The sequence below is a fragment of the Thamnophis sirtalis genome, unplaced genomic scaffold, assembly GCF_051295495.1.
Source record: "Thamnophis sirtalis isolate CommonGarterSnake01/CBP01778 unplaced genomic scaffold, rThaSir2_p1.2 scaffold_6, whole genome shotgun sequence".
NCBI classification, from domain to species: Eukaryota; Metazoa; Chordata; class Lepidosauria; order Squamata; family Natricidae; genus Thamnophis; species Thamnophis sirtalis.
In genome coordinates, this window is record NW_028261386.1 from 2,061,217 (window position 1) to 2,083,163 (window position 21,947).

General features: G+C 48.8%; 1 protein-coding gene across 1 annotated transcript in view; it reads left to right on the forward strand.

The window, feature by feature from the left end:
• TBX4 (T-box transcription factor 4) overlaps positions 1 to 20,443 on the forward strand; it is a 64,909-nt gene extending 44,466 nt beyond the window's left edge. Inside the window, exons 6-8 of the mRNA XM_087719060.1 lie at positions 10,723 to 10,811; positions 13,087 to 13,328; positions 19,818 to 20,443. Of these exons, the coding sequence (XP_087575186.1) occupies positions 10,723 to 10,811; positions 13,087 to 13,328; positions 19,818 to 20,443 (957 nt within the window). The remainder of the gene's footprint in view (positions 1 to 10,722; positions 10,812 to 13,086; positions 13,329 to 19,817) is intronic.
• Positions 20,444 to 21,947: the final 1,504 nt, after the last annotated feature.

A 21,947-nucleotide genomic window follows, 5' to 3' on the forward strand; every position in this document is an offset into this window, starting at 1 on the left:
CTTGGGTCAAGATTGTCAGTTGCAAAGTGAAGCTGTGCAGAAGCCACTGCATTTCGAGAAAACTTTATGGAAAGATATCACCCTGCGGACCCTCTTAAAACGTCAGTTCTTAAGAAGGGGGTAATATTTCTGCATTAAATGAGGTCGAGCCACGGTTTTCTTAGCGTCAGGCTTCAAAGCTGCACTCCAGGAAAAAAAGATTGTTCAAGCCTGATTGGCTTCCATCTTTATAGGAATAAAGAAAGTGTGGGGGGGGGGGACAGTTTAATTTGGGGCCTAATTTGGTAGAGAGAGAGAGAGAGGAATACCTGGACAAAAACGCGGTGAAAGAAATGAAACTCTCTTCCTGTGTTTATGCTCCAAAGGAGGTTTTCTCAAAAGACATTTCGCTTCTCTTGTAAGCAGCTTCATCCGTTATGACAGAGCCATTGATTCATTGAAGAACTACACTGATTTGATTGGTTCCACCACAAAACCGCGTTCGACTAAAGGGCGCTTGACGAAACCGCGTAGCTGACGTCATCACAGCGCGACGACAGCGCGGAGAAAAAAGCACGCTGTAAACGCTAAACCTAAAATTAACCCCTAAACCTAAACCTAACCCCCCTAAACCTAATCCTAAACCTAACCCTAAACCTAACTCTTAACCTAACCCTAACCCTAACCCTAACCCTAACCCTTAACCTAATGTTAAACCTAATCCTAACCCTTAACCTAACCCTAACCCTAACCCTAACCCTTAACCTAACCCTAACCCTAACCCTAACCCTAACCCTAACCCTAACCCTAACCCTAACCCTAACCCTAAACCTAACCCTAAACCTAACCCTTAACCTAACCCTAACCCTAACCCTAACCCTAACCCTAACCCTAACCCTAACCCTAACCCTAACCCTAACCCTTAACCTAACCCTAACCCTAACCCTAACCCTAACCCTAACCCTAACCCTAACTCTTAACCTAACCCTTAACCTAACCCTAAACCTAACCCTAACCCTAACCCTTACCTTAACTTGAATCGGCTTGCTTTCAAAGCGCTATTTAAAGCGCCCTTCTTTCTCCGCGGTCGCTGTTGTCGCCCTGTTGATGACGTCAGCGACGCGATTTAATCGGCCGCGCTTTAGTCGAGCGCGGTTTTGTCGTGCCACGGATTTGATTAACACTCATGGCCAAACAGGTCATAAAATTGGGCACGGCTCACTGAAAAGCTTCTTTGCTTAACAACCTAAAATCTAGTTCCCATTGTGGTCCTCAGTCAATGGACTACTTCTGTTGTTACTGTCACGATCAATCGCGTCCTTCCTGTAAATATTGGTATTAAAAATAATATTGAGGCATGTTCAAGAGTGGGGAGGACAGCGACTGTAGTACATGAATGGGGGGTGATCAGAGATGCTTTCTTGATTGTTTACCCCCCCCCCAATGGCAGATATCTCTGATTAACCCCGTAAGGTGGGAAAAAGAAAAAGGCTGTTGGAAGGAGATTTCTTCCAACAGACGGTTCTCCAAACTGCTCAGAAAGCTACTGTATTTTTCGGAGTATAAGACGCACTGGAGTATAAGACACACTAAGGTTTTGAAGAGGCAAATTAAAAAAAAAGTTTTTACTGGCGCAAAAACGGGGCTGGTTTTGTTTAAATGCATGAATAGCCTTTAGGGGGCTGGCAGAGTGGTCCTGAGGGAGGGGGCAAAATGAGCAAAAAAAGGCCAATGTTTCGTGAAAACGGGCCCGTTTTTTGTCAAAAGAATTGCATGCATAGCCTTTAGGAGGCTTATAGAGTGTTCCTGGGGGTGGGGCAAAAATTAAGCAAAAAATGGCCCATTTTTCGCTCATTTCTACCCTCCCCAGGAGCCTCTGAAAGCCTCCTAAAGGCAATGCAGGGCCATTTTGGTGAAGGGGGCAGGGTTTTGGGAGGCCAAAAATGCTGTATTCAGTGTATAAGATGCACCCAGATTTTCAGCCTCTTTTTTGAGGGAAAAAGGTGCGTCTTGTACTCTGAAAAATACGGTAGCTACCGGTTCTTGCAAACCAGTGCGAACCGTCTGAATCCCACCACTGCCCTGATGATATGAAAAAGGTTTAGCCCACTTCTAAAAGAGCACACAACCCACCTTCGCAATTAGCCTTGCCTGTTGACTTCCGGGTTTCTGGCGTGCCTGTGCGTGCGACGATCAGCTGTCCTTCGCGTTCGTGGGCAGTGCTGAAAACTGGTGTATGCATGCGTGCTGGCCAGCTTGTTGTCAGGTGCGCATGTGTGCCAGAGCCCGGCGGTTCAGCTTTTCCAGAGCACGATCCCTTCACATGTGCAGCAGTGCTGAAAACCGGCCTGCGTATGCGTGCCGACCAGCTGATCGTCGAGAGCACATGCTTGCCAGAACCCAGAGTTCAGCTTTTCCGGAGTGTGGCGCTGACGAGCGTACATGCACAGGCTATGTTTCCATGCGACCTTTTTAGCACTCGGTGCCAAAAAGGTTCACCCTCACTGGCCTAATTGATTGTTCCCTAGTATGTCTCAGGACCAGTTGCGTCCCTACCTGAACCGGGAGGCCCTCACAACAGTCACTCGCGTCCTTGTGACCTCTAGACTGGACTACTGCAACGTGCTCTACATGGGGCAGCCCTTGAAGAGCATTCGGCGACTCCAGCTTGTCCAGAATGCAGCCGCGCGAGCGATCGTGGGTGTACCTCGCTTCACCCACGTAACACCTATCCTCCACGAGCTGCACTGGCTGCCTATTGGTCTCCGGATACGCTTCAAGGCGCTAGTCGTCACTTATAAAGCCCTTCATGGTATTGGACCTGGGTACTTGAGAGACCGCCTGCTGCCAATTACCTCCAATAGACCGATTAGATCCCACAGATTAGGCCTCCTCCGAATTCCATCCGCCGGCCAGTGTCGACTGGCGACTACCCGGAGGAGAGCCTTCTCTGTGGCTGCTCCAACCCTCTGGAACGAGCTCCCCGTGGAGATTCGAACCCTCATCACCCTCCAGGCCTTCCGCAAAGCCCTTAAAACCTGGCTGTTCCGACAGGCCTGGGGCTAAAGAACTGTTGCCCCCGTCTCGAATGGTATGACTGTTGTGTGTTTTAAACTATGCATTGTTTGGTGTCGTTTTAATTTTTGTTTGTATCCCCCTTCCCTGGTTTGAGTTCAAGAGCCAAGGTGGCGCAGTGGTTAAATGCAGCACTGCAGGCTACTGCTAGATCAGCAGGTCAGCGGTTCAAATCTCACCGGCTCAGGGTTGACTCAGCCTTCCATCCTTCCGAGGTGGGTAAAATGAGGACCCAGATTGTTGGGGGCAATATGCTGACTCTCTGTAAACCGCTTAGAGAGGCCTGAAAGGCCTATGAAGCGGTATATAAGTCTACTGCTATTGCTATTGCTACTGCTATTGAGTTGTGAGCCGCCCTGAGTCCCCTTCGGGGGAAAAGGGCAGCATATAAATAAAATAAACATTCAACATTCAACATTTCCGAGACCATCTAGACAGCTCCTTTCCACTTCCCTTCCTCTGTCCCCTGACCCCCCATTTTATATTCCTGTGATCCCCTAATTGGACTCACTGCAACCTTTCATTTAGTAGCCGTTCGAGGGGTCACGACAACACTCTGCAAAGTGTCTTTATGATCATTTTTTTATTATTTTTTCCCTCCTCCTTTTTCCTGACTTTTTCTAAGCTACTTTTTTTCCCCCAGTGGCTTAATACAATACATTTTAAAACTCACTGTGGGTCTATTAAAGTTCTCTCTATCGTGTCGAGGGTGTGCAAAGGGAAATAAAATAAATAACCAGCGCAGAGAAAGAGCAGAAGGACTCCGGGTTTTGCGTAACACTAAGCAACGGAGGGGGAAAAAAGGGAATTTGGGTGTAAATCACTTGCAGCGAGAAGCCCGGAAGAGGGAGATGAAAAAACAGCTCCCCAGCCAGAAAAATTCTGCCAGCTGCAGCCAGGAAGCGCTTCTTGTGATTCGTGGCACAACAAAACCGCGGTCCACTAAAGCGCACCCGATTAAAGCGTGTCGCTGACGTCATCAGCAGCGCGACAACAAGGACCGCGGAGAAAAAAAGGGCGCTTTAAAAAGCGCTTTTAAAGCAAGCTGATTCACGTAAAGGTAAGGGTTAGGTTTAGGTTTAGGTTTAGGTTTAGGGTTAGGGTTAGGGTTAGGGTTAGGGTTAGGGTTAGGGTTACGTTAAGCGTTAGGGTTAGGTTTAGGGTTAGGTTAAGGGTTAGGGTTAGGGTTAGGGTTACGTTAAGCGTTAGGGTTAGGGTTAGGGTTAGGTTTAGGTTTAGGGTTAGGTTAAGGGTTAGGGTTAGGTTAAGGGTTAGGGTTAGGGTTAGGGTTAGGGTTAGGGTTAGGGTTAGGGTTAGGGTTAGGGTTAGGGTTAGGGTTAGGGTTAGGGTTAGGGTTAGGGTTAGGTTAGGGTTAGGGTTAGGGTTACGTTAAGCGTTAGGGTTAGGGTTAGGGTTAGGTTTAGGGTTAGGTTAAGGGTTAGGGTTAGGGTTAGGGTTAGGGTTAGGTTTAGGGTTAGGTTTGGGGGGTTAGGTTTAGTTTTACGTGTTAATTTTACCTTTACCGCTCACAGCGTGCTTTTTTCATCGCGCTGTGATGACGTCAGGTACGCGGTTTCGTCGAGCACGCTTTAGACGACAGCGGTTTTGTGGTGGAACTCTTGTGATTAACATCACCAAAAAAGAAGCAAAGTTTGGCTGCATGCTGGTTTGCGAGGAGACCAATAGCCTTTCGTGGTCTGGGGAGGTTTATTAAGTTGCTGCTGGTGGGAGATACCAGCTAGGAAGGCCAGGAAGAGAGTGGGAAACCCTTCTATGCAGAAAGAAGATAGTTTCTCAGGTTATGACTTGAGGAACATCTGCAGGAGGTGGTCAAGATTCTGCTGTGGGATTTCCAAGTGGTCTCCTATCCTCCCATCCTCCATAGCATTGGAGATCAGCCAAGGTTGGCTCAGGACTGCCACCTTCTGTTGATCTAAGGCAGTGTTTCTCAACCTTGGCAACTTGAAGATGCCTGGACTTCAACTCCCAGAATTCCCCAGCCAGCAAATGCAAATGCTGGCTGGGGAATTCTGGGAGTTGAAGTCCAGACATCTTCAAGTTGCCAAGGTTGAGAAACTCGGATCTAAGGAATAGAGGTGGTTACAAATTTAACCTTGCAAATGCTGGCTGGGGAATTCTGGGAGTTGAAGTCCAGACATCTTCAAGTTGCCAAGGTTGAGAAACTCTGATCTAAGGAATTTAACCTCTCTTTAATTTTAATATTTAAGGTTTTAGGGCAGTGGTGGAAAATCATTTCGACACTCAGTGCCCAAACCGGAACAGCCAGCCAGCTGGTCTTCGCATGCGCCGGAGCACTGGAAAACCCAAAGACCAGTTCGCCGGCGCGCAATGCCTATTTTTGGCTATTTTCCGGGCCATTTTCAGGCTGTTGTTGGGCCATTTTTGACCGGAAAACAGCCGGGAAAACAGTAGAAAATGGCCCGGAAAATGCATATGCGTGCCGGAAACCAGACCAACAGCTGGCAACAGTGTGCATGCCCACAGAGAGAAGGCTCAGCATGCCACTTCTGGCCCTTGTGCCATAGATTCACCATCACGGTTTTAGGGTCTCGTGCTTGCTTTTACGAAGGGGTAAGCCGCTTTGCTTGACTGTGAGATGGATGGCATATAAATCCAATAAATGAATAAAATAAATAAATATCACACCAACAAGAGTTTTAGTAGGACATCAATTTCCCAGTTGTGACACCTACTATTGTGTCCCACCAGCGGTCAGTGGAGCTGGCAGCAGATTCGGACAGTGAGGAGGTTGGGGAGGAACCTGGGCCAGTCCTGGAATCTGGGGAAGGCTCAGACGAGGGCTCTGCGTCGGAGGCAGAGAGGGGGCCAGGGCCGTCTGACAGTTATCAGCTGCCTTCGGAGTCAGACATCAGTGGGGCAGAAGAACATCTGGAGCCTGTTCCCAGTGTGCGCATGCGCAGAGTTGCCAGACGAAGGGAAGGAGCTAAAGAACAGGGGTCGACTTGGGAGTAAGGCCACAGGTGGACGGTGAATGGCCCCTCCCAGAGGAAATAAAAGAGGAGCGAAAGGGGAGTGGAGTTTGCAGAAGACAATTAGTTCACTTAATTGGTTTGTGACTCTCCGAGACTCCTTGCCAAGTTTTGCAGATCTCGGCCTGGCAGCTCTCCAAGCCAGATAAGGTCGGTGACTGTAAATCCTCCCTGGAAAGACTTCGTTGGATGTGAGTGAGCAGAATCCACAGCAAATTAATAAAAGGTGTTTTTTGTCGGGACAAGAAGCTTGCTGCACGCTTTGGGGAAGCCTCGGTTAGAACAGCTACTACACAAGAAACCGTCTTTTTCCTAAAATTGTGAGGGCACCGTTCCTGGAGGATTTCAAGCATGGTTTTGGGGAGCAGCCATTTGTCTGGGATTCCTTCTTGGGCGGGAGGAGGGGCTGGACTAGAAGACCTCAAGGTCCCTCCCAGCCATCTCTATCTAGGATTCTTTAGCAAGACCACAGGGAATTGACCGGCTATGTGGTAGCTATAGCAAAGACTGAACTTTTGGCTGTTTGGTGCCCCCCCCCCATTTTGGGGAGTTAGACAGAGGGAAGTAAAGTAAAGCAAAACATATGGGGTTGTAATATTTCTATTATTTATTTCTAAAGCCTCAAATTGGGCTGTCAACATTTTCTGCCAAATTGCATCAGAACAATCTTGGAGGGATGACGAGTCACAGACAGAAGAGGGAGGGAAAGTAATTCTGAAAAATGCGTTTCCAGATCCCTAGCAGTGGGTGTGAGAAGTTTTTTTGTTTAAATTGATTTTTTAAAATCAATCTTTTAAATCTTTTTAATCCCACCTTTACATGTACCATACATAAAACTCCTTCCTACGCTTATTTCCCCTATAACAACAACCCTGGGATGTGGGTTGGCCTGACGTAAATTGACTGGCCCAAAGTTGGTTTTCATGGTTAAGGTGGGACTAGAACTCTCCGTCTCCTGGTGATTGGCTTAAAGTCACCCAGCTGGCTTTCATGCCTACGCTAACACTAGAACTCTCCGTCTCCTGGTGATTGGCCCAAAGTCACCCAGTTGGCTTTCATGCTTAAGCTAACACTAGAACTCACAGTCTCCTGGTGATTGGCCCAAAGTCACCCAGTTGGTTTTCATGCTAACACTAGAACTCTCCGTCTCCTGGTGATTGGCTCAAGGTCACCCAGCTGGCTTTCATGCCTACGCTAACACTAGAACTCACAGTCTCCTGGTGATTGGCCCAAAGTCACCCAGTTGGTTTTCATGCTAACACTAGAACTCTCCGTCTCCTGGTGATTGGCTTAAAGTCACCCAGCTGGCTTTCATGCCTACGCTAACACTAGAACTCACCGTCTCCTGGTGATTGGCCCAAAGTCACCCAGTTGGCTTTCATGCTTAAGCTAACACTAGAACTCTCCGTCTCCTGGTGATTGGCTTAAAGTCACCCAGCTGGCTTTCATGCCTACGCTAACACTAGAACTCACAGTCTCCTGGTGATTGGCCCAAAGTCACCCAGCTGGCATTCATGCTTAAGCTAACACTAGAACTCTCCGTCTCCTGGTGATTGGCTTAAAGTCACCCAGCTGGCTTTCATGCTTAAGCTAACACTAGAACTCTCCGTCTCCTGGTGATTGGCCCAAAGTCACCCAGTTGGCTTTCATGCTTAAGCTAACACTAGAACTCTCCGTCTCCTGGTGATTGGCTTAAAGTCACCCAGCTGGCTTTCATGCCTACGCTAACACTAGAACTCACAGTCTCCTGGTGATTGGCCCAAGGTCACCCAGCTGGCATTCATGCCTAAGATGAAGCTAGAACTCACAGTCTCCTGGTGATTGGCCCAAAGTCACCCAGTTGGCTTTCATGCTTAAGCTAACACTAGAACTCACCGTCTCCTGGTGATTGGCTTAAAGTCACCAGATGCCAAAGGTAGAACACACAACACTCTAAGAAAGTGATTTATGACCGTTTTTCACACTTATGACTGTTGCAGCATCCCCAGGGTCACATGATCAAAATCCAGGTTCTCGGCAACTGTTATGTATTTATAGATGTTCTGGGGGTCACGTGATCCCCATTTGTAACCTTCCCAGCCAGAGGTGGCATTCAGCTGGTTTGGACTGGTTCAGGAGAACCGGTGGAGGTGACTGTGGGTGCAGCCACCCATCCGTCCAAACGCAATCCCCTCCTATATCGCTGTGCTTTCGACATTGCCCACATGTGTGGACAGAGCGTGTGAGCAAATTGCCATGTTTTGTGACGGCGCGCATGCATGCATGCTCACATTTCTAATGCTGGGTCGAACTGGTGTTAACAGTAAGTGAATAAGAGAGCCGAGGTGGCGCAGTGGTTAAATGCAGCACTGCAGGCTACTTCAGCTGACTGCAGTTCTGCAGTTCGGCTGTTCAAATCTCACCGGCTCAGGGTTGACTCAGCCTTCCGTCCTTCCGAGGTGGGTAAAATGAGGACCCGGATTGTTGTTGGGGGCAATATGCTGGCTCTGTAAACCACTTAGAGAGGGCTAAAAGCCCTATGAAGCGGTATATAAGTCTAACTGCTATTGCTATTGCTAATTCATGGTATTGGACCTGGGTACTTGAGAGACCGCCTGCTGCCAATTACCTCCAACAGACCGATTAGATCCCACAGATTAGGCCTCCTCCGAATTCCATCCGCCGGCCAATGCCGATTGGCGACCACCCGGAGGAGCGCCTTCTCTGTGGCTGCTCCGACCCTCTGGAACGAACTCCCCGTGGAGATTCGAACCCTCACCACCCTCCAGGCCTTCCGCAAAGCCCTTAAAACCTGGCTGTTCCGACAGGCCTGGGGCTAAAGAGCTTTTGCCCCCCCCCCTCGAATGGTATGGTTGTTGTAGTATGACTGTAGTATGAATGGTAGTATGACTGTTGTGTGTTTTAAATTGTGTTTTGTCATGTTTGTTTTTATTTTTTTGTCTGTACCCCCCCTTCCCAGATTTGATTTGTCAGCCACCCTGAGTCCCCTTCGGGGGAAAAGGGCGGCATATAAATATAATAAATGATAATGATAATAAATGATGGTTGTTGTGTGCTTTTAAATTGTGTATTGTTCTGTTCGTCTTTTTTATCCCTTATCTGTACCCCCTTCCCTGACTTGGATTGTGAGCCACCCTGAGTCCCCTTCGGGGAAAAGGGCGGCATATAAATGCAATAAATTCAATTCAATTCAATTTAATTCCCACCTCTGTTCCCCACCGGTTTCCAACAAGCAAAGTCAATGGGGGGGGGAGCTAGAATTGCTTAATGACTGCACGATTCATTTAACGACTGCAGTGATTCGCTTAAGAACTGTGGCCGAAAGGCCGTGACAGAAGTCCTTTAACGACGGCCTTGTTTATCAACAGAAATTCTGGACTCAATTGCGGTTGTGTGTCGAAGACTTCCTGTCGGCCTCTGCTTTTCTTACTTCCTATCGGCTGCCATAGAAACGGGGAGGGTGGGGAGCATGGTGTTTGGGATGGGAATAAATGGTACAGGAGGGAATATGGGAAAGGGAGTTTTCTTCTCACCATCTTCTGGTGGCCTGCTGGTGGGTGGTGTTTGGACCTGGTCAAGGCCAACCATCCTGCATTCCAACAGGATGATGCCTTTTGGAGATGCATCCCACATGACACCAAAGGGAGTTGCACATTGGACACTGGGGTGGGGTCATTGGAGGGAGGGAGCTGGGTTATCATTTGAGATGTACTTGTTCGCGCCTTTCTGGCTCAGATCTTGCTTTACTTCCACTGCTATCTTTTCCCCAACCAGTAAAAGTACCTTGATTCCATGAACAATGGAGTTGGGAGTTTTCTCGGTTCTTCAGAGTCCCAAGGGAGTGGGCGGCATACAAATTTTATTAAATTGAAATTGAAATTGGTTATTGATGGAGGCACACCTGACCTTACCTATAACAGGGATGGCTAACCTTTGAGCTATGGCGTGACAAAAGCAGGGGGAGCACTGGGGGGGGGGGTTTATGCGAGTGCATGCCCACACCCATAATTCTATGCACACTCCCACGCATGTGTGCGCCCCCTCGCTTTTGGCGCATGATGGTGGACCCATTTTTCACCCTCCCCAGGCTCCAGAGGCTTTCTAGGAGCCTGGGGAGGGTGAAAAACGGCCTCCCCCACTTCCCACAGTTGCCCCGTTTTCCGACTTCTGGTTTGCAAATTGGGCCGTTTTTCTCCCTCTGGAGCTTCAGGATGCTTTCCTGAAGCCACCTGAGGGAGGAAAATGGCCCTAGGGGCAAACCGGAAGTCCATTCCCAAACTTGCCCGTAGGACCGTTTTTCACCCTGCAGAGGGCGAAAAACGGCCCAATGTGCAAACTGGAATTTTGGGCAAAAAATGGCTGAAAATGAAGGCCGAAATCAGCTGGCCAGCGTGCGCATGTGTGCTGGAACTGACGGGGCAATGCCTCGCGTGCCCTAAGAAATAGATCCGTGTGCCACCTGTGGCACCTGTGCTAGAGGTTCACCATCACAAACCTATAACCTGCTTCGTGTCCTGATAACGTTTGATGTTTCCTGTTCTTAAGGTTTCAAATCTGTGAAGCCTCGGTTTGCCTTCAACAGACCAAGAATCCTGGCTTGTGCCAAACTGGATGTAATCTTTCTCCCCCCCCCCCACTTTTTTTTTCCTCTTGAAAGATCACCCAGCTGAAGATAGAGAATAACCCGTTCGCCAAGGGCTTTCGAGGGAGCGATGACACCGACCTTCGCGTGGCAAGATTGCAAAGGTGGGACGAAGGAGAAATTTTAAGAAAGGCCTGGAAATATTGTTCATGGAGATCATTCAGATCACAGATATCCCAAAGGTGCTTGAAGACGTTTTCGCTTTTCTCATCCCAGAAATCGAACCGAACAGAACTGAAGAAGCTTCTGGGATGAGAAGCGAAACGCCTTCAAGGAAAAAATACCAAGGAAGTCCAATTGCCTTTTGGGAAAAAGCCCCTTTGGGAGCCTTGAAAAATTGTGTTCTAAGTGAATCTCAGTTTCGGCATAGGTCTTTCTGGCCACATCGCTTCGAGGATGAAGTTCTCCTTTTGGAGCCATGGTGGTACAGTGGTTAGAGTTCAGTACTGCAGGCTACTTCTGCTGACTGCCAGCTGCCTGCAATTTGGCAGTTCGAATCTCACCAGGCTCAAGGTTGACTCAGCCTTCCCTCCTTCCAAGGTCGGTAAAATGAGGACCCAAATTGTTGGGGGCCATATGCTGACTCTGTAAACCGCTTAGAGAGGGCTATAAATTACTGTGGAGCAGTATATAAGTCTAAGTGCTATTGCTAAATGCTATCCATCCATCCATCCATACATCCATCCATACATCCATCCATTCATATTGTCTGTCTGTCTCTCTCATCTACCCATTTATATCTATCTTCCTATCTATCTTCCTATCTCTCTGTATGTCTGTATGTCTGTCTGTCAGTCAGTCAGTCTGTCTGTCTGTCTGCCTGCCTGCCTGCCCGCCCACCCACCCACCTATCTATTGCCTGCCTGCCTGCCTGCCTGCCTGCCTGCCTATCTATCTATCTATCTATCTATCTATCTATCTATCTATCTATCTATCTATCTATCTATCTATCTATCTATCTATCTATCTATCTATCTATTCCTTCCATCCATCCATCCATTAACATTGTCTGACTGTCTGACTGTCTGTGTCTGTCTCTCTCTCATCTACCCATCTATATCTATCTGTCTATCTCTGCCTATCTATCTGCCTATCTGTCTGTCCGTCCGTCCATCCATCCATCCATCCATCCATCCATCCATCCATCCATCCATCCATCCATCCATCAATATTGTCTGACTGTCTGTCTGTCTGTCTCTCTCTCTTATCTACCCATTTATACCTATCTGCCTATCTATCCATCCATCTATCCATCCATTCTATCCTTCCATTCTATCCATTGACCGACCGACCGACCGACCGACCGACCGACCTACCTACCTACCTACCTACCTACCTACCTACCTACCTACCTACCTACCTACCTACCTACCTACCCACCCACCGTGGTGCAGTACAATTAGAGTGCAGTACTGCAGGCTATTTCTCCCTGCAATTGGGCAGTTCAAATCTCACCAGGCTCAAGGTTGACGTCCATTAGTGCTATTGCTATTGCAGGCTAATTCTGCCCACAGTCAGGAGTTCAGTCCTGACCCCTCAAGGTTGACTCATCCTTCCATCCTTCCAAGGTCGTGAAAATGAGGACCCAAATTGTTGGTGCCAATATGCTGACTCCAGAGGTAGTATTCAGCAGGTTCTGACCAGTTCTGGAGAGAAACTTCCATCACTTTTCTTGTCTCAGAAGAGACTAGATAGTCACTTATCTGAAATGGTATTGGTTCCCCTGCCTGAGCAAGCGGCTGGACTAGAAGACCTCCAAGGTCCCTTCCTGTTCTGACTTAGGCTTCCCCAGCAGCAGGAAGCCGAGTCCTCATCCCGATAAACCCCTTTTATTTAATTGACAGTGAATTCCTCTCCAGCATAGTCTTTCCTCTCCCACCCTCTTTCAAGATAGTTCACAATTACTGACCTTTATCAGGCTTGGAGAGTAGCCAGGCCAATATCTTTCAGACGCCGCAATACTTGGCAAGAATGCAGGAATGAACTAATTGTCTCCTGCAAACTCCACTCCCCTTTCGCTCCTCTTTTATTCCCTCTGGGAGGGGCCATTCACCGTCGACTTGTGGCCTTACTCCCAAGTCGACCCCTTTTCTTTAGCTCTTCCCTTTATCTGGCAACTCTGTGCATGCGCACACTGGGAACAGGCTCCCAGATGTTCTTCTGCCTGACTGATCTCAGACTCCGGAGGCAGCTGATAACTGGCATACGGCCCTGGCCCCCCTCTCTGCCTCTGACACAGAGCCCTCATCCGAGCTTTCCCCAGACTCCAGGTCTAGCCCAGGTTCCTCCCCAACCTCCTCACTGTCTGACTCTGCTGGCTTCTGGTGGGCCACAACCCTTCCAGCGCTATTCTGATTCTATTTCTGCTAATGCTTGCAGCAAAGAGTATCCTGTGATCTCGAAGACCATCATGAGGCAGAGGTTGGTCTCCACACACGGTCAACTCTCCGCGAAATCGGACCTCAGCCCGCCTCACGGAAGCCACCAAGCTCTCCACCACTACCAGTACGAGAACGGAGCTCACATGCCATTCGCCGGCTCAGAAGCTCAGGACTTGCCCTTGAACACCTTCCCGGCACAGAGGGAATCCGGCCTTTTCTACCACTGTCTGAAACGGAGAGGTAAGGCAAGCAGATATACCGGGGAGGGTGGGGGGAGGAGATATTTTTTGCCTTCCACCCCAAAAAAGAGGGTGAAAATCTGGGTGCTTCTTATACACTGAATACAGCATTTTTGGCCTCCCGAAACCTCACCCCCTTTGCAAAAATGGCCATGCATAGCCTTTAGGAGGGCTTCCAGACTGCTCCTGGGGAGTGGGGAGGGCAAAAATGAGTGACAAATGGGCCGTTTTTTGCTTGTTTTCCTCCCTACCCACACCGCAGGAGCACTCTACAAGCCTTCTAAAGGCTAGGCATGTCCTTTTTTTTTGGCAAAAAAACCGAAGTCATTTTTGCAAACACCAGGCCGTTTTTGCCCCCCCCCCCCGGCAACCCCCAGGAGCACTTTGTAGGCCTCTCAAACTCTCTACATGGCCCGATTTTCACGAAAAATGAGGCGTGCAGAAGGTTTGGGAGGTCTGCAGAGTGCAAAAACATTTTTTTTAAAAATTACCTCTTCAAAATTTTGGTGCGTCTTATACTCGGGTGCGTCTTATACACTGGAAAATACGGTAAATTTATTTTCTTTGATTGTAAAAAAATAAAATACAAAAGAAGAAAAACCAATTAACCAAAAAAACCCCCCATGCATCCAGCATTAACAATGAAAAAGAAAAAGATTGGTATACAAAAAAGAAGAAAAAATAACCTGAATATCAAATAAAATTAACATTAAACACACAGTATAGAACAGTGATGGGTAACCGTTCCGGGAGTAGGTGCCCAAAGGGCACGCGCATGCACCCGGACCCCGAAATGCAATGCGCGTGCATCCCTGTGCATGCACACCGCCCCATGCATGCCCCCCACATATGCGCATCTCCCCCCTGCATGCACCCTAGCCCCCAAACATGCAAGGCAGAGACCCAAAGACCAGCGGGCTGGTGGGAGGTGCGTCCGCATGCGGACCTGAACTGGGGCAATAGCTTGTGTGCCATCAGAGACGGCGCTGCATGCCACCTCTGGCATACGTGCCATTCGTTCGCCATCACAGCTATGGAATCTACCCTGGCTGGATGCTAAAAACAAAAGAGAGAGAGAAAGGAAAACTACAAATCGTTATCAGTCATTAATATTGCCAGTTCTGCCGCCCTTCGACCGAAATAAATTAGTTTGTGCCATTCACTTTTAATCAAAGTGAGCCAGTTTGGTGTCGTAGTGAAGGTGTTCGCTTAGAAACCAGGAGATTGTGAGTTCTAGTTCCGCTTTAGCCATGAAAGCAGCTGGGTGAGACTGCGAGTTCTAGGTTCTGCCTTAGACATGAAAGCCAGCTAAGTGACTTTGGGCCAATCACCAGGAGACGGTGAATTCCAGTCCTGCTTTAGGCATGAAATCCAGCTGGGTGACTTTGAGCCAATCACCAGGAGACTGTGAGTTCTAGTTCTGCCTTAGGCATGAAAGCTGGCAGTGTGACTTAGGGCCAATCACCAGGAGACCGCGAGTTCTAGTCTCATGTTTTATGCCTTAGGCGTGAAAGGTTACTTTGGGCCAATCACCAGGAGATTCTAGCATCCTGGCTGCTTCCCATCCCCGCCGTCTCTTTAGCGAGAGGAGTGGCAGGTGGGGCGGGGGAGAAGTGGGGCGCGCCTCCTAGCAGTACCGGAGGCTTGCAGCTCCGTTGCATTCCTTGCCGTTTTCTCCAGTGAAGCACCTTGTAAAAAAAACTTGCTAGTTCAATCAAACATCTCAAACCCGTGAGGTTTTTTTTGCAAGATGATTCCCTGGACAAAGTGCCAAGGAACGCGATGGAACTGCAAATATATGGTACCGCTAGGACGCGCGCCTCTCTTCTCCCCCACCCCACCGACCACCCCTCTCACTAAAGAGACGGCAGGGACGGGAAGCAGCCAGGATGTCGTTGCCATTGGGGCAGGGTGGGAGGTGTTGGGCTGTGAGACACGCATCTTACCAGAACCTGACCGCTCCGTTGCATCTCTCGGCCAGTCTGTCCAGGGAAACCCCTTGCACAGTAAAGAAAAACTCACGAGTTCAAGAAGTTAATTGCTCGCGCTCACAAGAAGTTTTTTTTTTTACTGTGCAAGGGGTTTGCCTGCACAGACTAGCCGAGAAACTTGACGGAGCAGTCGGTGTCCAGTAAAACACACGGCCTGCCCTGTCCCATCCCCTGCCCCACCTGCCACCCCCAAATTGCACCCCACCATGAGACGCATGCCTTCCCGGAGACTGGCAGCTCTGTCGTGTTCCTCACCGTGGTGTCCACGGAAGCACCTTGTAAAAAAAACCTTCTCGTGAGGTCGAGAAGTTTGATTGAACTCGTGAGAAAGGTTTTTGTACGTGTTTCCCTGGACACAATGGAGAGGAACGCGACAAGAGCTCTTTTTGCGTGGGAAGGAGTGGGGCGCGAGGTGCGTTGCTGGCCTGACGCTCTTTTTGCGGTGGGCCCTCTTTTTTCCCAGCCATCGTCTTTACCAGTAGGTACAGTAAGGGCATGTGGGGTGCGTGGAACATGCCCCCCTTCCCCCCTTCTGGCATTGCCTCCTCACCTTGGCTGTTTGTGTGTAAAGCAACCAGTAGAAATAGCGGGACCAGCGTTTAAGTAGTTGGGGGGAGCTTATTTTGCGGGAAGCAGTGGTGGGTTCCGGATCCCGTTCCAACCAGTACGGTTGGAATGGGGCCGGCGGTGTCCACATGGATGCGTGCATGTGTCTTAGCGCCTCCACGAGCCTCCGCAATGCTCCAGCTGCTCAGCGGAGCGTCATGCAGGCGCTGTTCGCGCCGTGTGTATGCGCGGAAGCACAGAAGACTTAAAAGACTGGTAAGGAGCTCGGGCCGGCAGGTGGGCCCTCTGGAATACCGTACTGGAACGGTATCTGGTACTCTGGGCTTGCTCCAGTACGCCTGTACCGGGGCGTACCGCCTGCAACCCACCACTGGGGGGAGGGACATTTTAGCACATGCCCTGAAAAGCCTGTTTGGGCTTATTATCAGGACATGTCCTATTTTCGGGGAAACACGGTAATAACAATTTTAAAAAGCATTTCAAGGCAACTCATAACCGTTAGCAAAACGTCTTGACCGCTGACCCCTGTCAGATAAGAAAGGAGATATTTTCTGAACAAGTAGATTTTTCCTTCTTCTTCTTTTGTTTTGTTTTAATCAGTAAGTCTTAGTTTTATCTCCCAAGATTTCCCCCGCCTCCCCACGAGGGCTCCTGGCCAATGTAAAACACCGTTGTCATTGCGGGAATAGTGCTCACAATGAGTCGTATTAAGGCTCCTTGAACTTGTCAAAAGCAGAAGTTATCCTAACGTTTGCCGCATGTTCCTTGTCAAAGTTTGCAAAAAGTAATTTTGGGTTATATAAGAAAACAGCTCAGGTCACTGAAATTCTCAGATGAGGAAACAAAATCCTGGAAATGAAGATTGATAGGATTAGCTGCTAGACTCTAGCTGGTTTCTGTCTTCTTTTTTTCTTTTTTCTTTTATTAAGGAGGAAAATCCTTTGAGAGATAAAATAAGGAGATGACATTCTCTTCTTAGGGTAGTTTCCTAAGCAATTTATTATGGTCAGAATCAATTTTTTAAAAGAAAAACTAACCTACCATATTTTTCGGATTATAAGATGCGCCGGTATATAAGACGCACCAAGATTTCGAAGCGGTAAATAAGAAAAAGAAATGGTTTCTACCTTCCCTCACCCCCCCAGAAGCACTGCAGGCTTCAGCAGAACTGGGGGAAGGGGAATTGCCCCCATTTTGGTGAAAAAGGGGTTATTTTTCAGTCCTTTTTTGCCAATTTTTCACAAAAATCGAATGCATAGGCGGGGCTTTGGGAGGCCAAAAATGGCTGCATTCGGTGTATAAGATGCACCAACATTTCCACGCTCTTTTAGGGGGGGGAAAGGTGCGTCTTATACTCCAAAAATATGGTGCATAATTAAAGACTATGCCAGTAATGGTTAACCTTTTGGTTGTCACGTGCCGAAAGCGACGTAATGCAATGTGCCCGTGACACCACCACTCCCGCTCCCCTGCGCGTGCATGCACAACCCCCTGTGCTCCACCCACTTCCCCGCGCATGTGTGCGTTGTTACTTTAAATGCGTGACCCCCCCCCCTCATGCCCCGTTTTGGGCCTAGTAGGCCTCCCTGCAGCCTCCTGGGAGTAAAAACGGGTCACAAGGGGGCCGCACCGCACAGCCACGTCCTGTTGTGGGCCTAGTAGGCCTCCCTGCAGCCTCCTGGGAGTAAAAACAGGTCACAAGGGGGCTGCACTGCACAGCCACACCCTGTTGTGGGCCTAGTAGGCCTCCCTGCAGCCTCCTGGGAGTAAAAACAGGTCACAAGGGGGCTGCACTGCACAGCCACACCCTGTTGTGGGCCTAGTAGGCCTCCCTGCAGCCTCCTGGGAGTAAAAACAGGTCACAAGGGGGCTGCACTGCACAGCCACACCCTATTGTGGGCCTAGTAGGCCTCCCTGCAGCCTCCTGGGAGTAAAAACAGGTCACAAGGGGGCTGCACTGCACAGCCACACCCTGTTATGGGCCTAGTAGGCCTCCCTGCAGCCTCCTGGGAGTAAAAACGGGCCACAGAGGATGGGGGCGCGCTGCACTCCCCTGTGCCTCATTTTAGGCCTAGTAGACCTCCCTGCAGCCTCCTGGGAGCAAACCCCCCCCCCCCCGCATGTGCGACAGAGAAAATCAGCTTGCTGGCAGGGGGCACATGCATACGCGCGGTGAAGCTGAGCTGGGGCAATGGCTTGTGTGCCCGCAGAGAGGGCTCTGCATGCATGCCACCTATGGCATGCATGCCATAGATTTGCCATCACGGATCTATGCCAATCAGATTCAGTGATCAAATCTAATTTTGCATAAAACCAATCCATCAGATATAGGTAGTCCTCGACTTACAACAGTTCGCTTAGTGACCATCTGAAGTTATAACAGCACTGCAAAAAGTGACTTATGACCATTTTTTCACAGTTATGACCTTTGCAGCATCCCCGTGGTCACGTGATCCAAATCCAGACATTTGGCAACTGACTCATATTTGTGACGGTTGCCCTATCCCGGGGTCAAGTGATCACTCTTTGTGACCTAACTTAACAATGGCAGTGATTCGCATAACAATGAGGCAAGGAAAGTCGTAAGATGGGGCAAAACTGGCTTAACAGCTGTCTCACTTAACAGCAGAAATTTTGGGCTCAATTATGGTCGTAAGTCGAGGACTACCTGTACGTAGTATAAGGAGACTGGAAGGAACTAAGCTTAAGTTAGGGAAAGAAGAAAAGAGGAGCTACATTTTTAATTTTAAAGTTAAGTTTCATTGTGAGATTAAAATTGTACAGGAAACAAAAATGTGGAAAATAAGCAAAGGAAAGAGAAAACTGCCAAGAGAGACAAAAAGGGAATAATATATGACTTTCTTCATTGCAGTAAATTAGAGAAACAGTAGAACTTTGACCTTTTTCTTGACATTTTACAACTTTTCTATAATCAAAATCAAGCTTTCATTTTTTTTTTGAGCAAAAAGTCCATAAGTGGTTTCCAAATAGAAAACAAAAGTAGACACGGAGTCTGCAACAAACGACCACAAGGGAAGCCAAAATTTCTGTTGCTAAGCAAGAGGGTTGTTAAGTGAGTTTTGCCACATTTTACAACCTCGCTTGCCGCAGTTGTTAAGTGAATGGAAGAATGGAAGGTGAAGAATGAAATGGTGGAGATAAGAAAACTAACTGTTTTAACTAAGGAGGAGAAGCGACAGGCAAATTCTCCACTTACAAGCATTTGCTTCGTGATCGTTGGAAGTTACAAGAGCTCCTAAAAAAAGTGACTTACGACCATTTTTCACACTTACAACTGTTGCAGCATCCTCACGGCCATGTGATCAAAATTCAGGCGCTGACACCTGGCATGTCCCAAAGGTGCATTTTTTCAAGAGGCAATTGGACTTTCTGGTTTTTTATACAATACAATACAATAGCAGAGTTGGGAGGGACCTTGGAGGTCTTCTAGTCCAACCCCCTGCCTAGGCAGGAAACCCTATACCGTTCCAGACAAAGGGCTATCCAACATCTTCTTAAAGACTTTTTCGGAGTGTAAGACGCACCGGACTATAGGATACACCAAGGTTTTGAAGAGGCAAATTTTTTAAAAAAGGTTTTGCACTTTGCAAAACTCCCAAATGGCCCGTTTTCTTTTTTGTCAAAAGAGGGGCATGGATAGCCTTTAGGAGGCTTATAGAGTGCTCCCTAGGAGCACTCTGAAAGCCTCCTAAAAGCTATGCACGGCCATTTTGGTGAAGGGGGCGGCGTTTCAGAAGGCAAAAAATGCTATATTCAGTGTATAAGATGCACCCAGATTTTCAGCCTCTTTTTTGAGGGAAAAAGGTGCATCTTATACTCCGAAAAATACGGTAAGTTCAATTTGTTTTTTTCTGTGAACTTTTCTGTATGATCAAATTACGGATTAAAAAGAATTCTTTGCTCGTCCACAGAAGGGGCCCGGCATCTGGACTTACCCTGCAAACGCTCGTACTTGGAACCGACCTCTTCCCCCGGAGATGACCCCTACTTTCGGTCGCCACCGCCCTACGACCAACAAATGTTGAGCCCCGCGTACTGCAGCGACGTGACCTCACGGGAAGCGTGCATGTATTCCGGTTCGGAAATTGGAAGCGTGTCGGGGGTGGAAGATCTGCCTCCCCCTCCCCCTCCTCCTCCTCCCCCACCTCCCCCTCCCCCTCTGAGCTGCAATATGTGGACCTCCGTTGCACCTTACACCAGCTACAGTGTTCAGACCATGGAGACTGTCCCGTACCAGCCCTTCCCTGCTCATTTCACTGCCACCACCATGATGCCACGCCTCCCACCCATCACCGGCCAAGGGTCCCAGCCGCCGGGCAACAGCCCTTTCGCCGTCTATAATCAACTCTCCCAACCCCGCGAAAGGATTCCCGGATCGTCCTTCCCTAGAGAACGGATGGGCGAGAGGAAGCTCCCGTCGCCCCACTTAAGCGCGGCCAATGAGTTTCTCTACTCCCAGACTTTCTCCTTGTCCAGGGAGCCCTCTTTACCGTATCATTCAGGAGTGGGCACAGTGGACAACTGGACTGACGGATGATTCCGCGTGTCATTGTGGAGGATTCGATTCGCTGCTCCCGGACGGTTCATTCGGTGTGAATATCTACGGATGCCTTACATGCCCGCAGACCTGCGTTTGTGTGGGTGTTGGGAACTTTCTGCGCAATGGCAGAGGAACATTGTTGGGAGGGGTGGGTGGGGTCAGTTCAGTGGAAGAGGTTTGCTTCAGCAACATGGACCCTGTCCCAGAGATCCAGTCAGGTATTTGCCTCTTAGAGAGAGACGCATCCTTCACTGAGCTCAGGCGCAAAGAATCAGAACTACAAATTAAGTTCCAGTTAAACTGATTTATTGCTCATGCCTACGCACCAGAATCTGGCCAACTAACATTCAGTACTAAATTGGTGGTGGAGAAAAGTCAATGGAATTCAAGAGGCTTAGTCTCCCATTTGGGGGAACGTAACGATTCTAGGCTGATTCCTCTTTTGACTCTGCCTTGCCTTCTGTCACAGTTCCTAAAGTGCTCAAAGCATCATTTGATTATCTTTCTAAACCAGGGTCTTTCACTCTATCCAAGAAAAGTTGATTGATACAATTTGGGCTCCCAGATATGAGGGCAGCGGGAAAAAAAACCCCTTTTCCCCTCAGCTGCAGCCGATTTACTCTCTTAGCCAGTGGTGGGATTCAAATAATTTAACACCCGGTTCTCTGTCCTAATGACTAGCTGGGTAGGCATGGCTCGGTGGTCGTATGACTGGTTGGGCGTGGCCAACTCAACATCACTCAGGTCGATGGGCACTTCGCCTTAGCTGTTATAATGTCATAAGGGTTAACTGGAGAGGCAGTTTCTGTAAGCAGGGCACTAAAGATTAGGTTAGAAACAACACCAGGATGTTTCCTTCCTGCCTTCCTTACAGGATTAGCCCTGTAAAGTGGAAAAAAACAAAAAGAGATTTCTTCCAACAACCCGTTCTCCGAACTGCTTAGAAAGTTACTAACCGGTTCTCCCGAATAAGTGCGAACTGGCTGAATCCCACCACTGCTCTTACCAGGAAAAAAAAACAAACCAACAACCTAAAACCAGCCTAATTTTTGTGGAAAAAACAGGAAGTCCAGGCAGTTAAATGAATATAAAGGTTTATGGCAAGCTGATGTTCGCTACAAGAATCTGAGCTACTAACAGTCAAAGCAAATTGGCGGTAGATAAGAGTCAGTGAATTCAGGGTGGGCTGGACTGACGTCCCTTGTGGGCATGAAGGGGTTCAAGACTGATGGTGCGTTTGACCCCTCCTTCGGGCTCAGCCTGGCCATCTACAGCAGGGGTGTCAAACTCAAGGCCCGAGGGCCAGATCCGGCCCACAGGATACTTACATGTGGCCTGCAGGGCCGCCCTGGAAACAGCGAAGGACCGGCCCATAGTTCCTCTGCCAGAGAAAACGGAGTGGCCCGCCTTTTCGCAGCCGAAAACAGAGCTCGGGAGCCCGTTTTCTCTGACAGAGTGCTCAGGCCGCCACAGACATGACAAGAGTGACATTGAGCTGGCC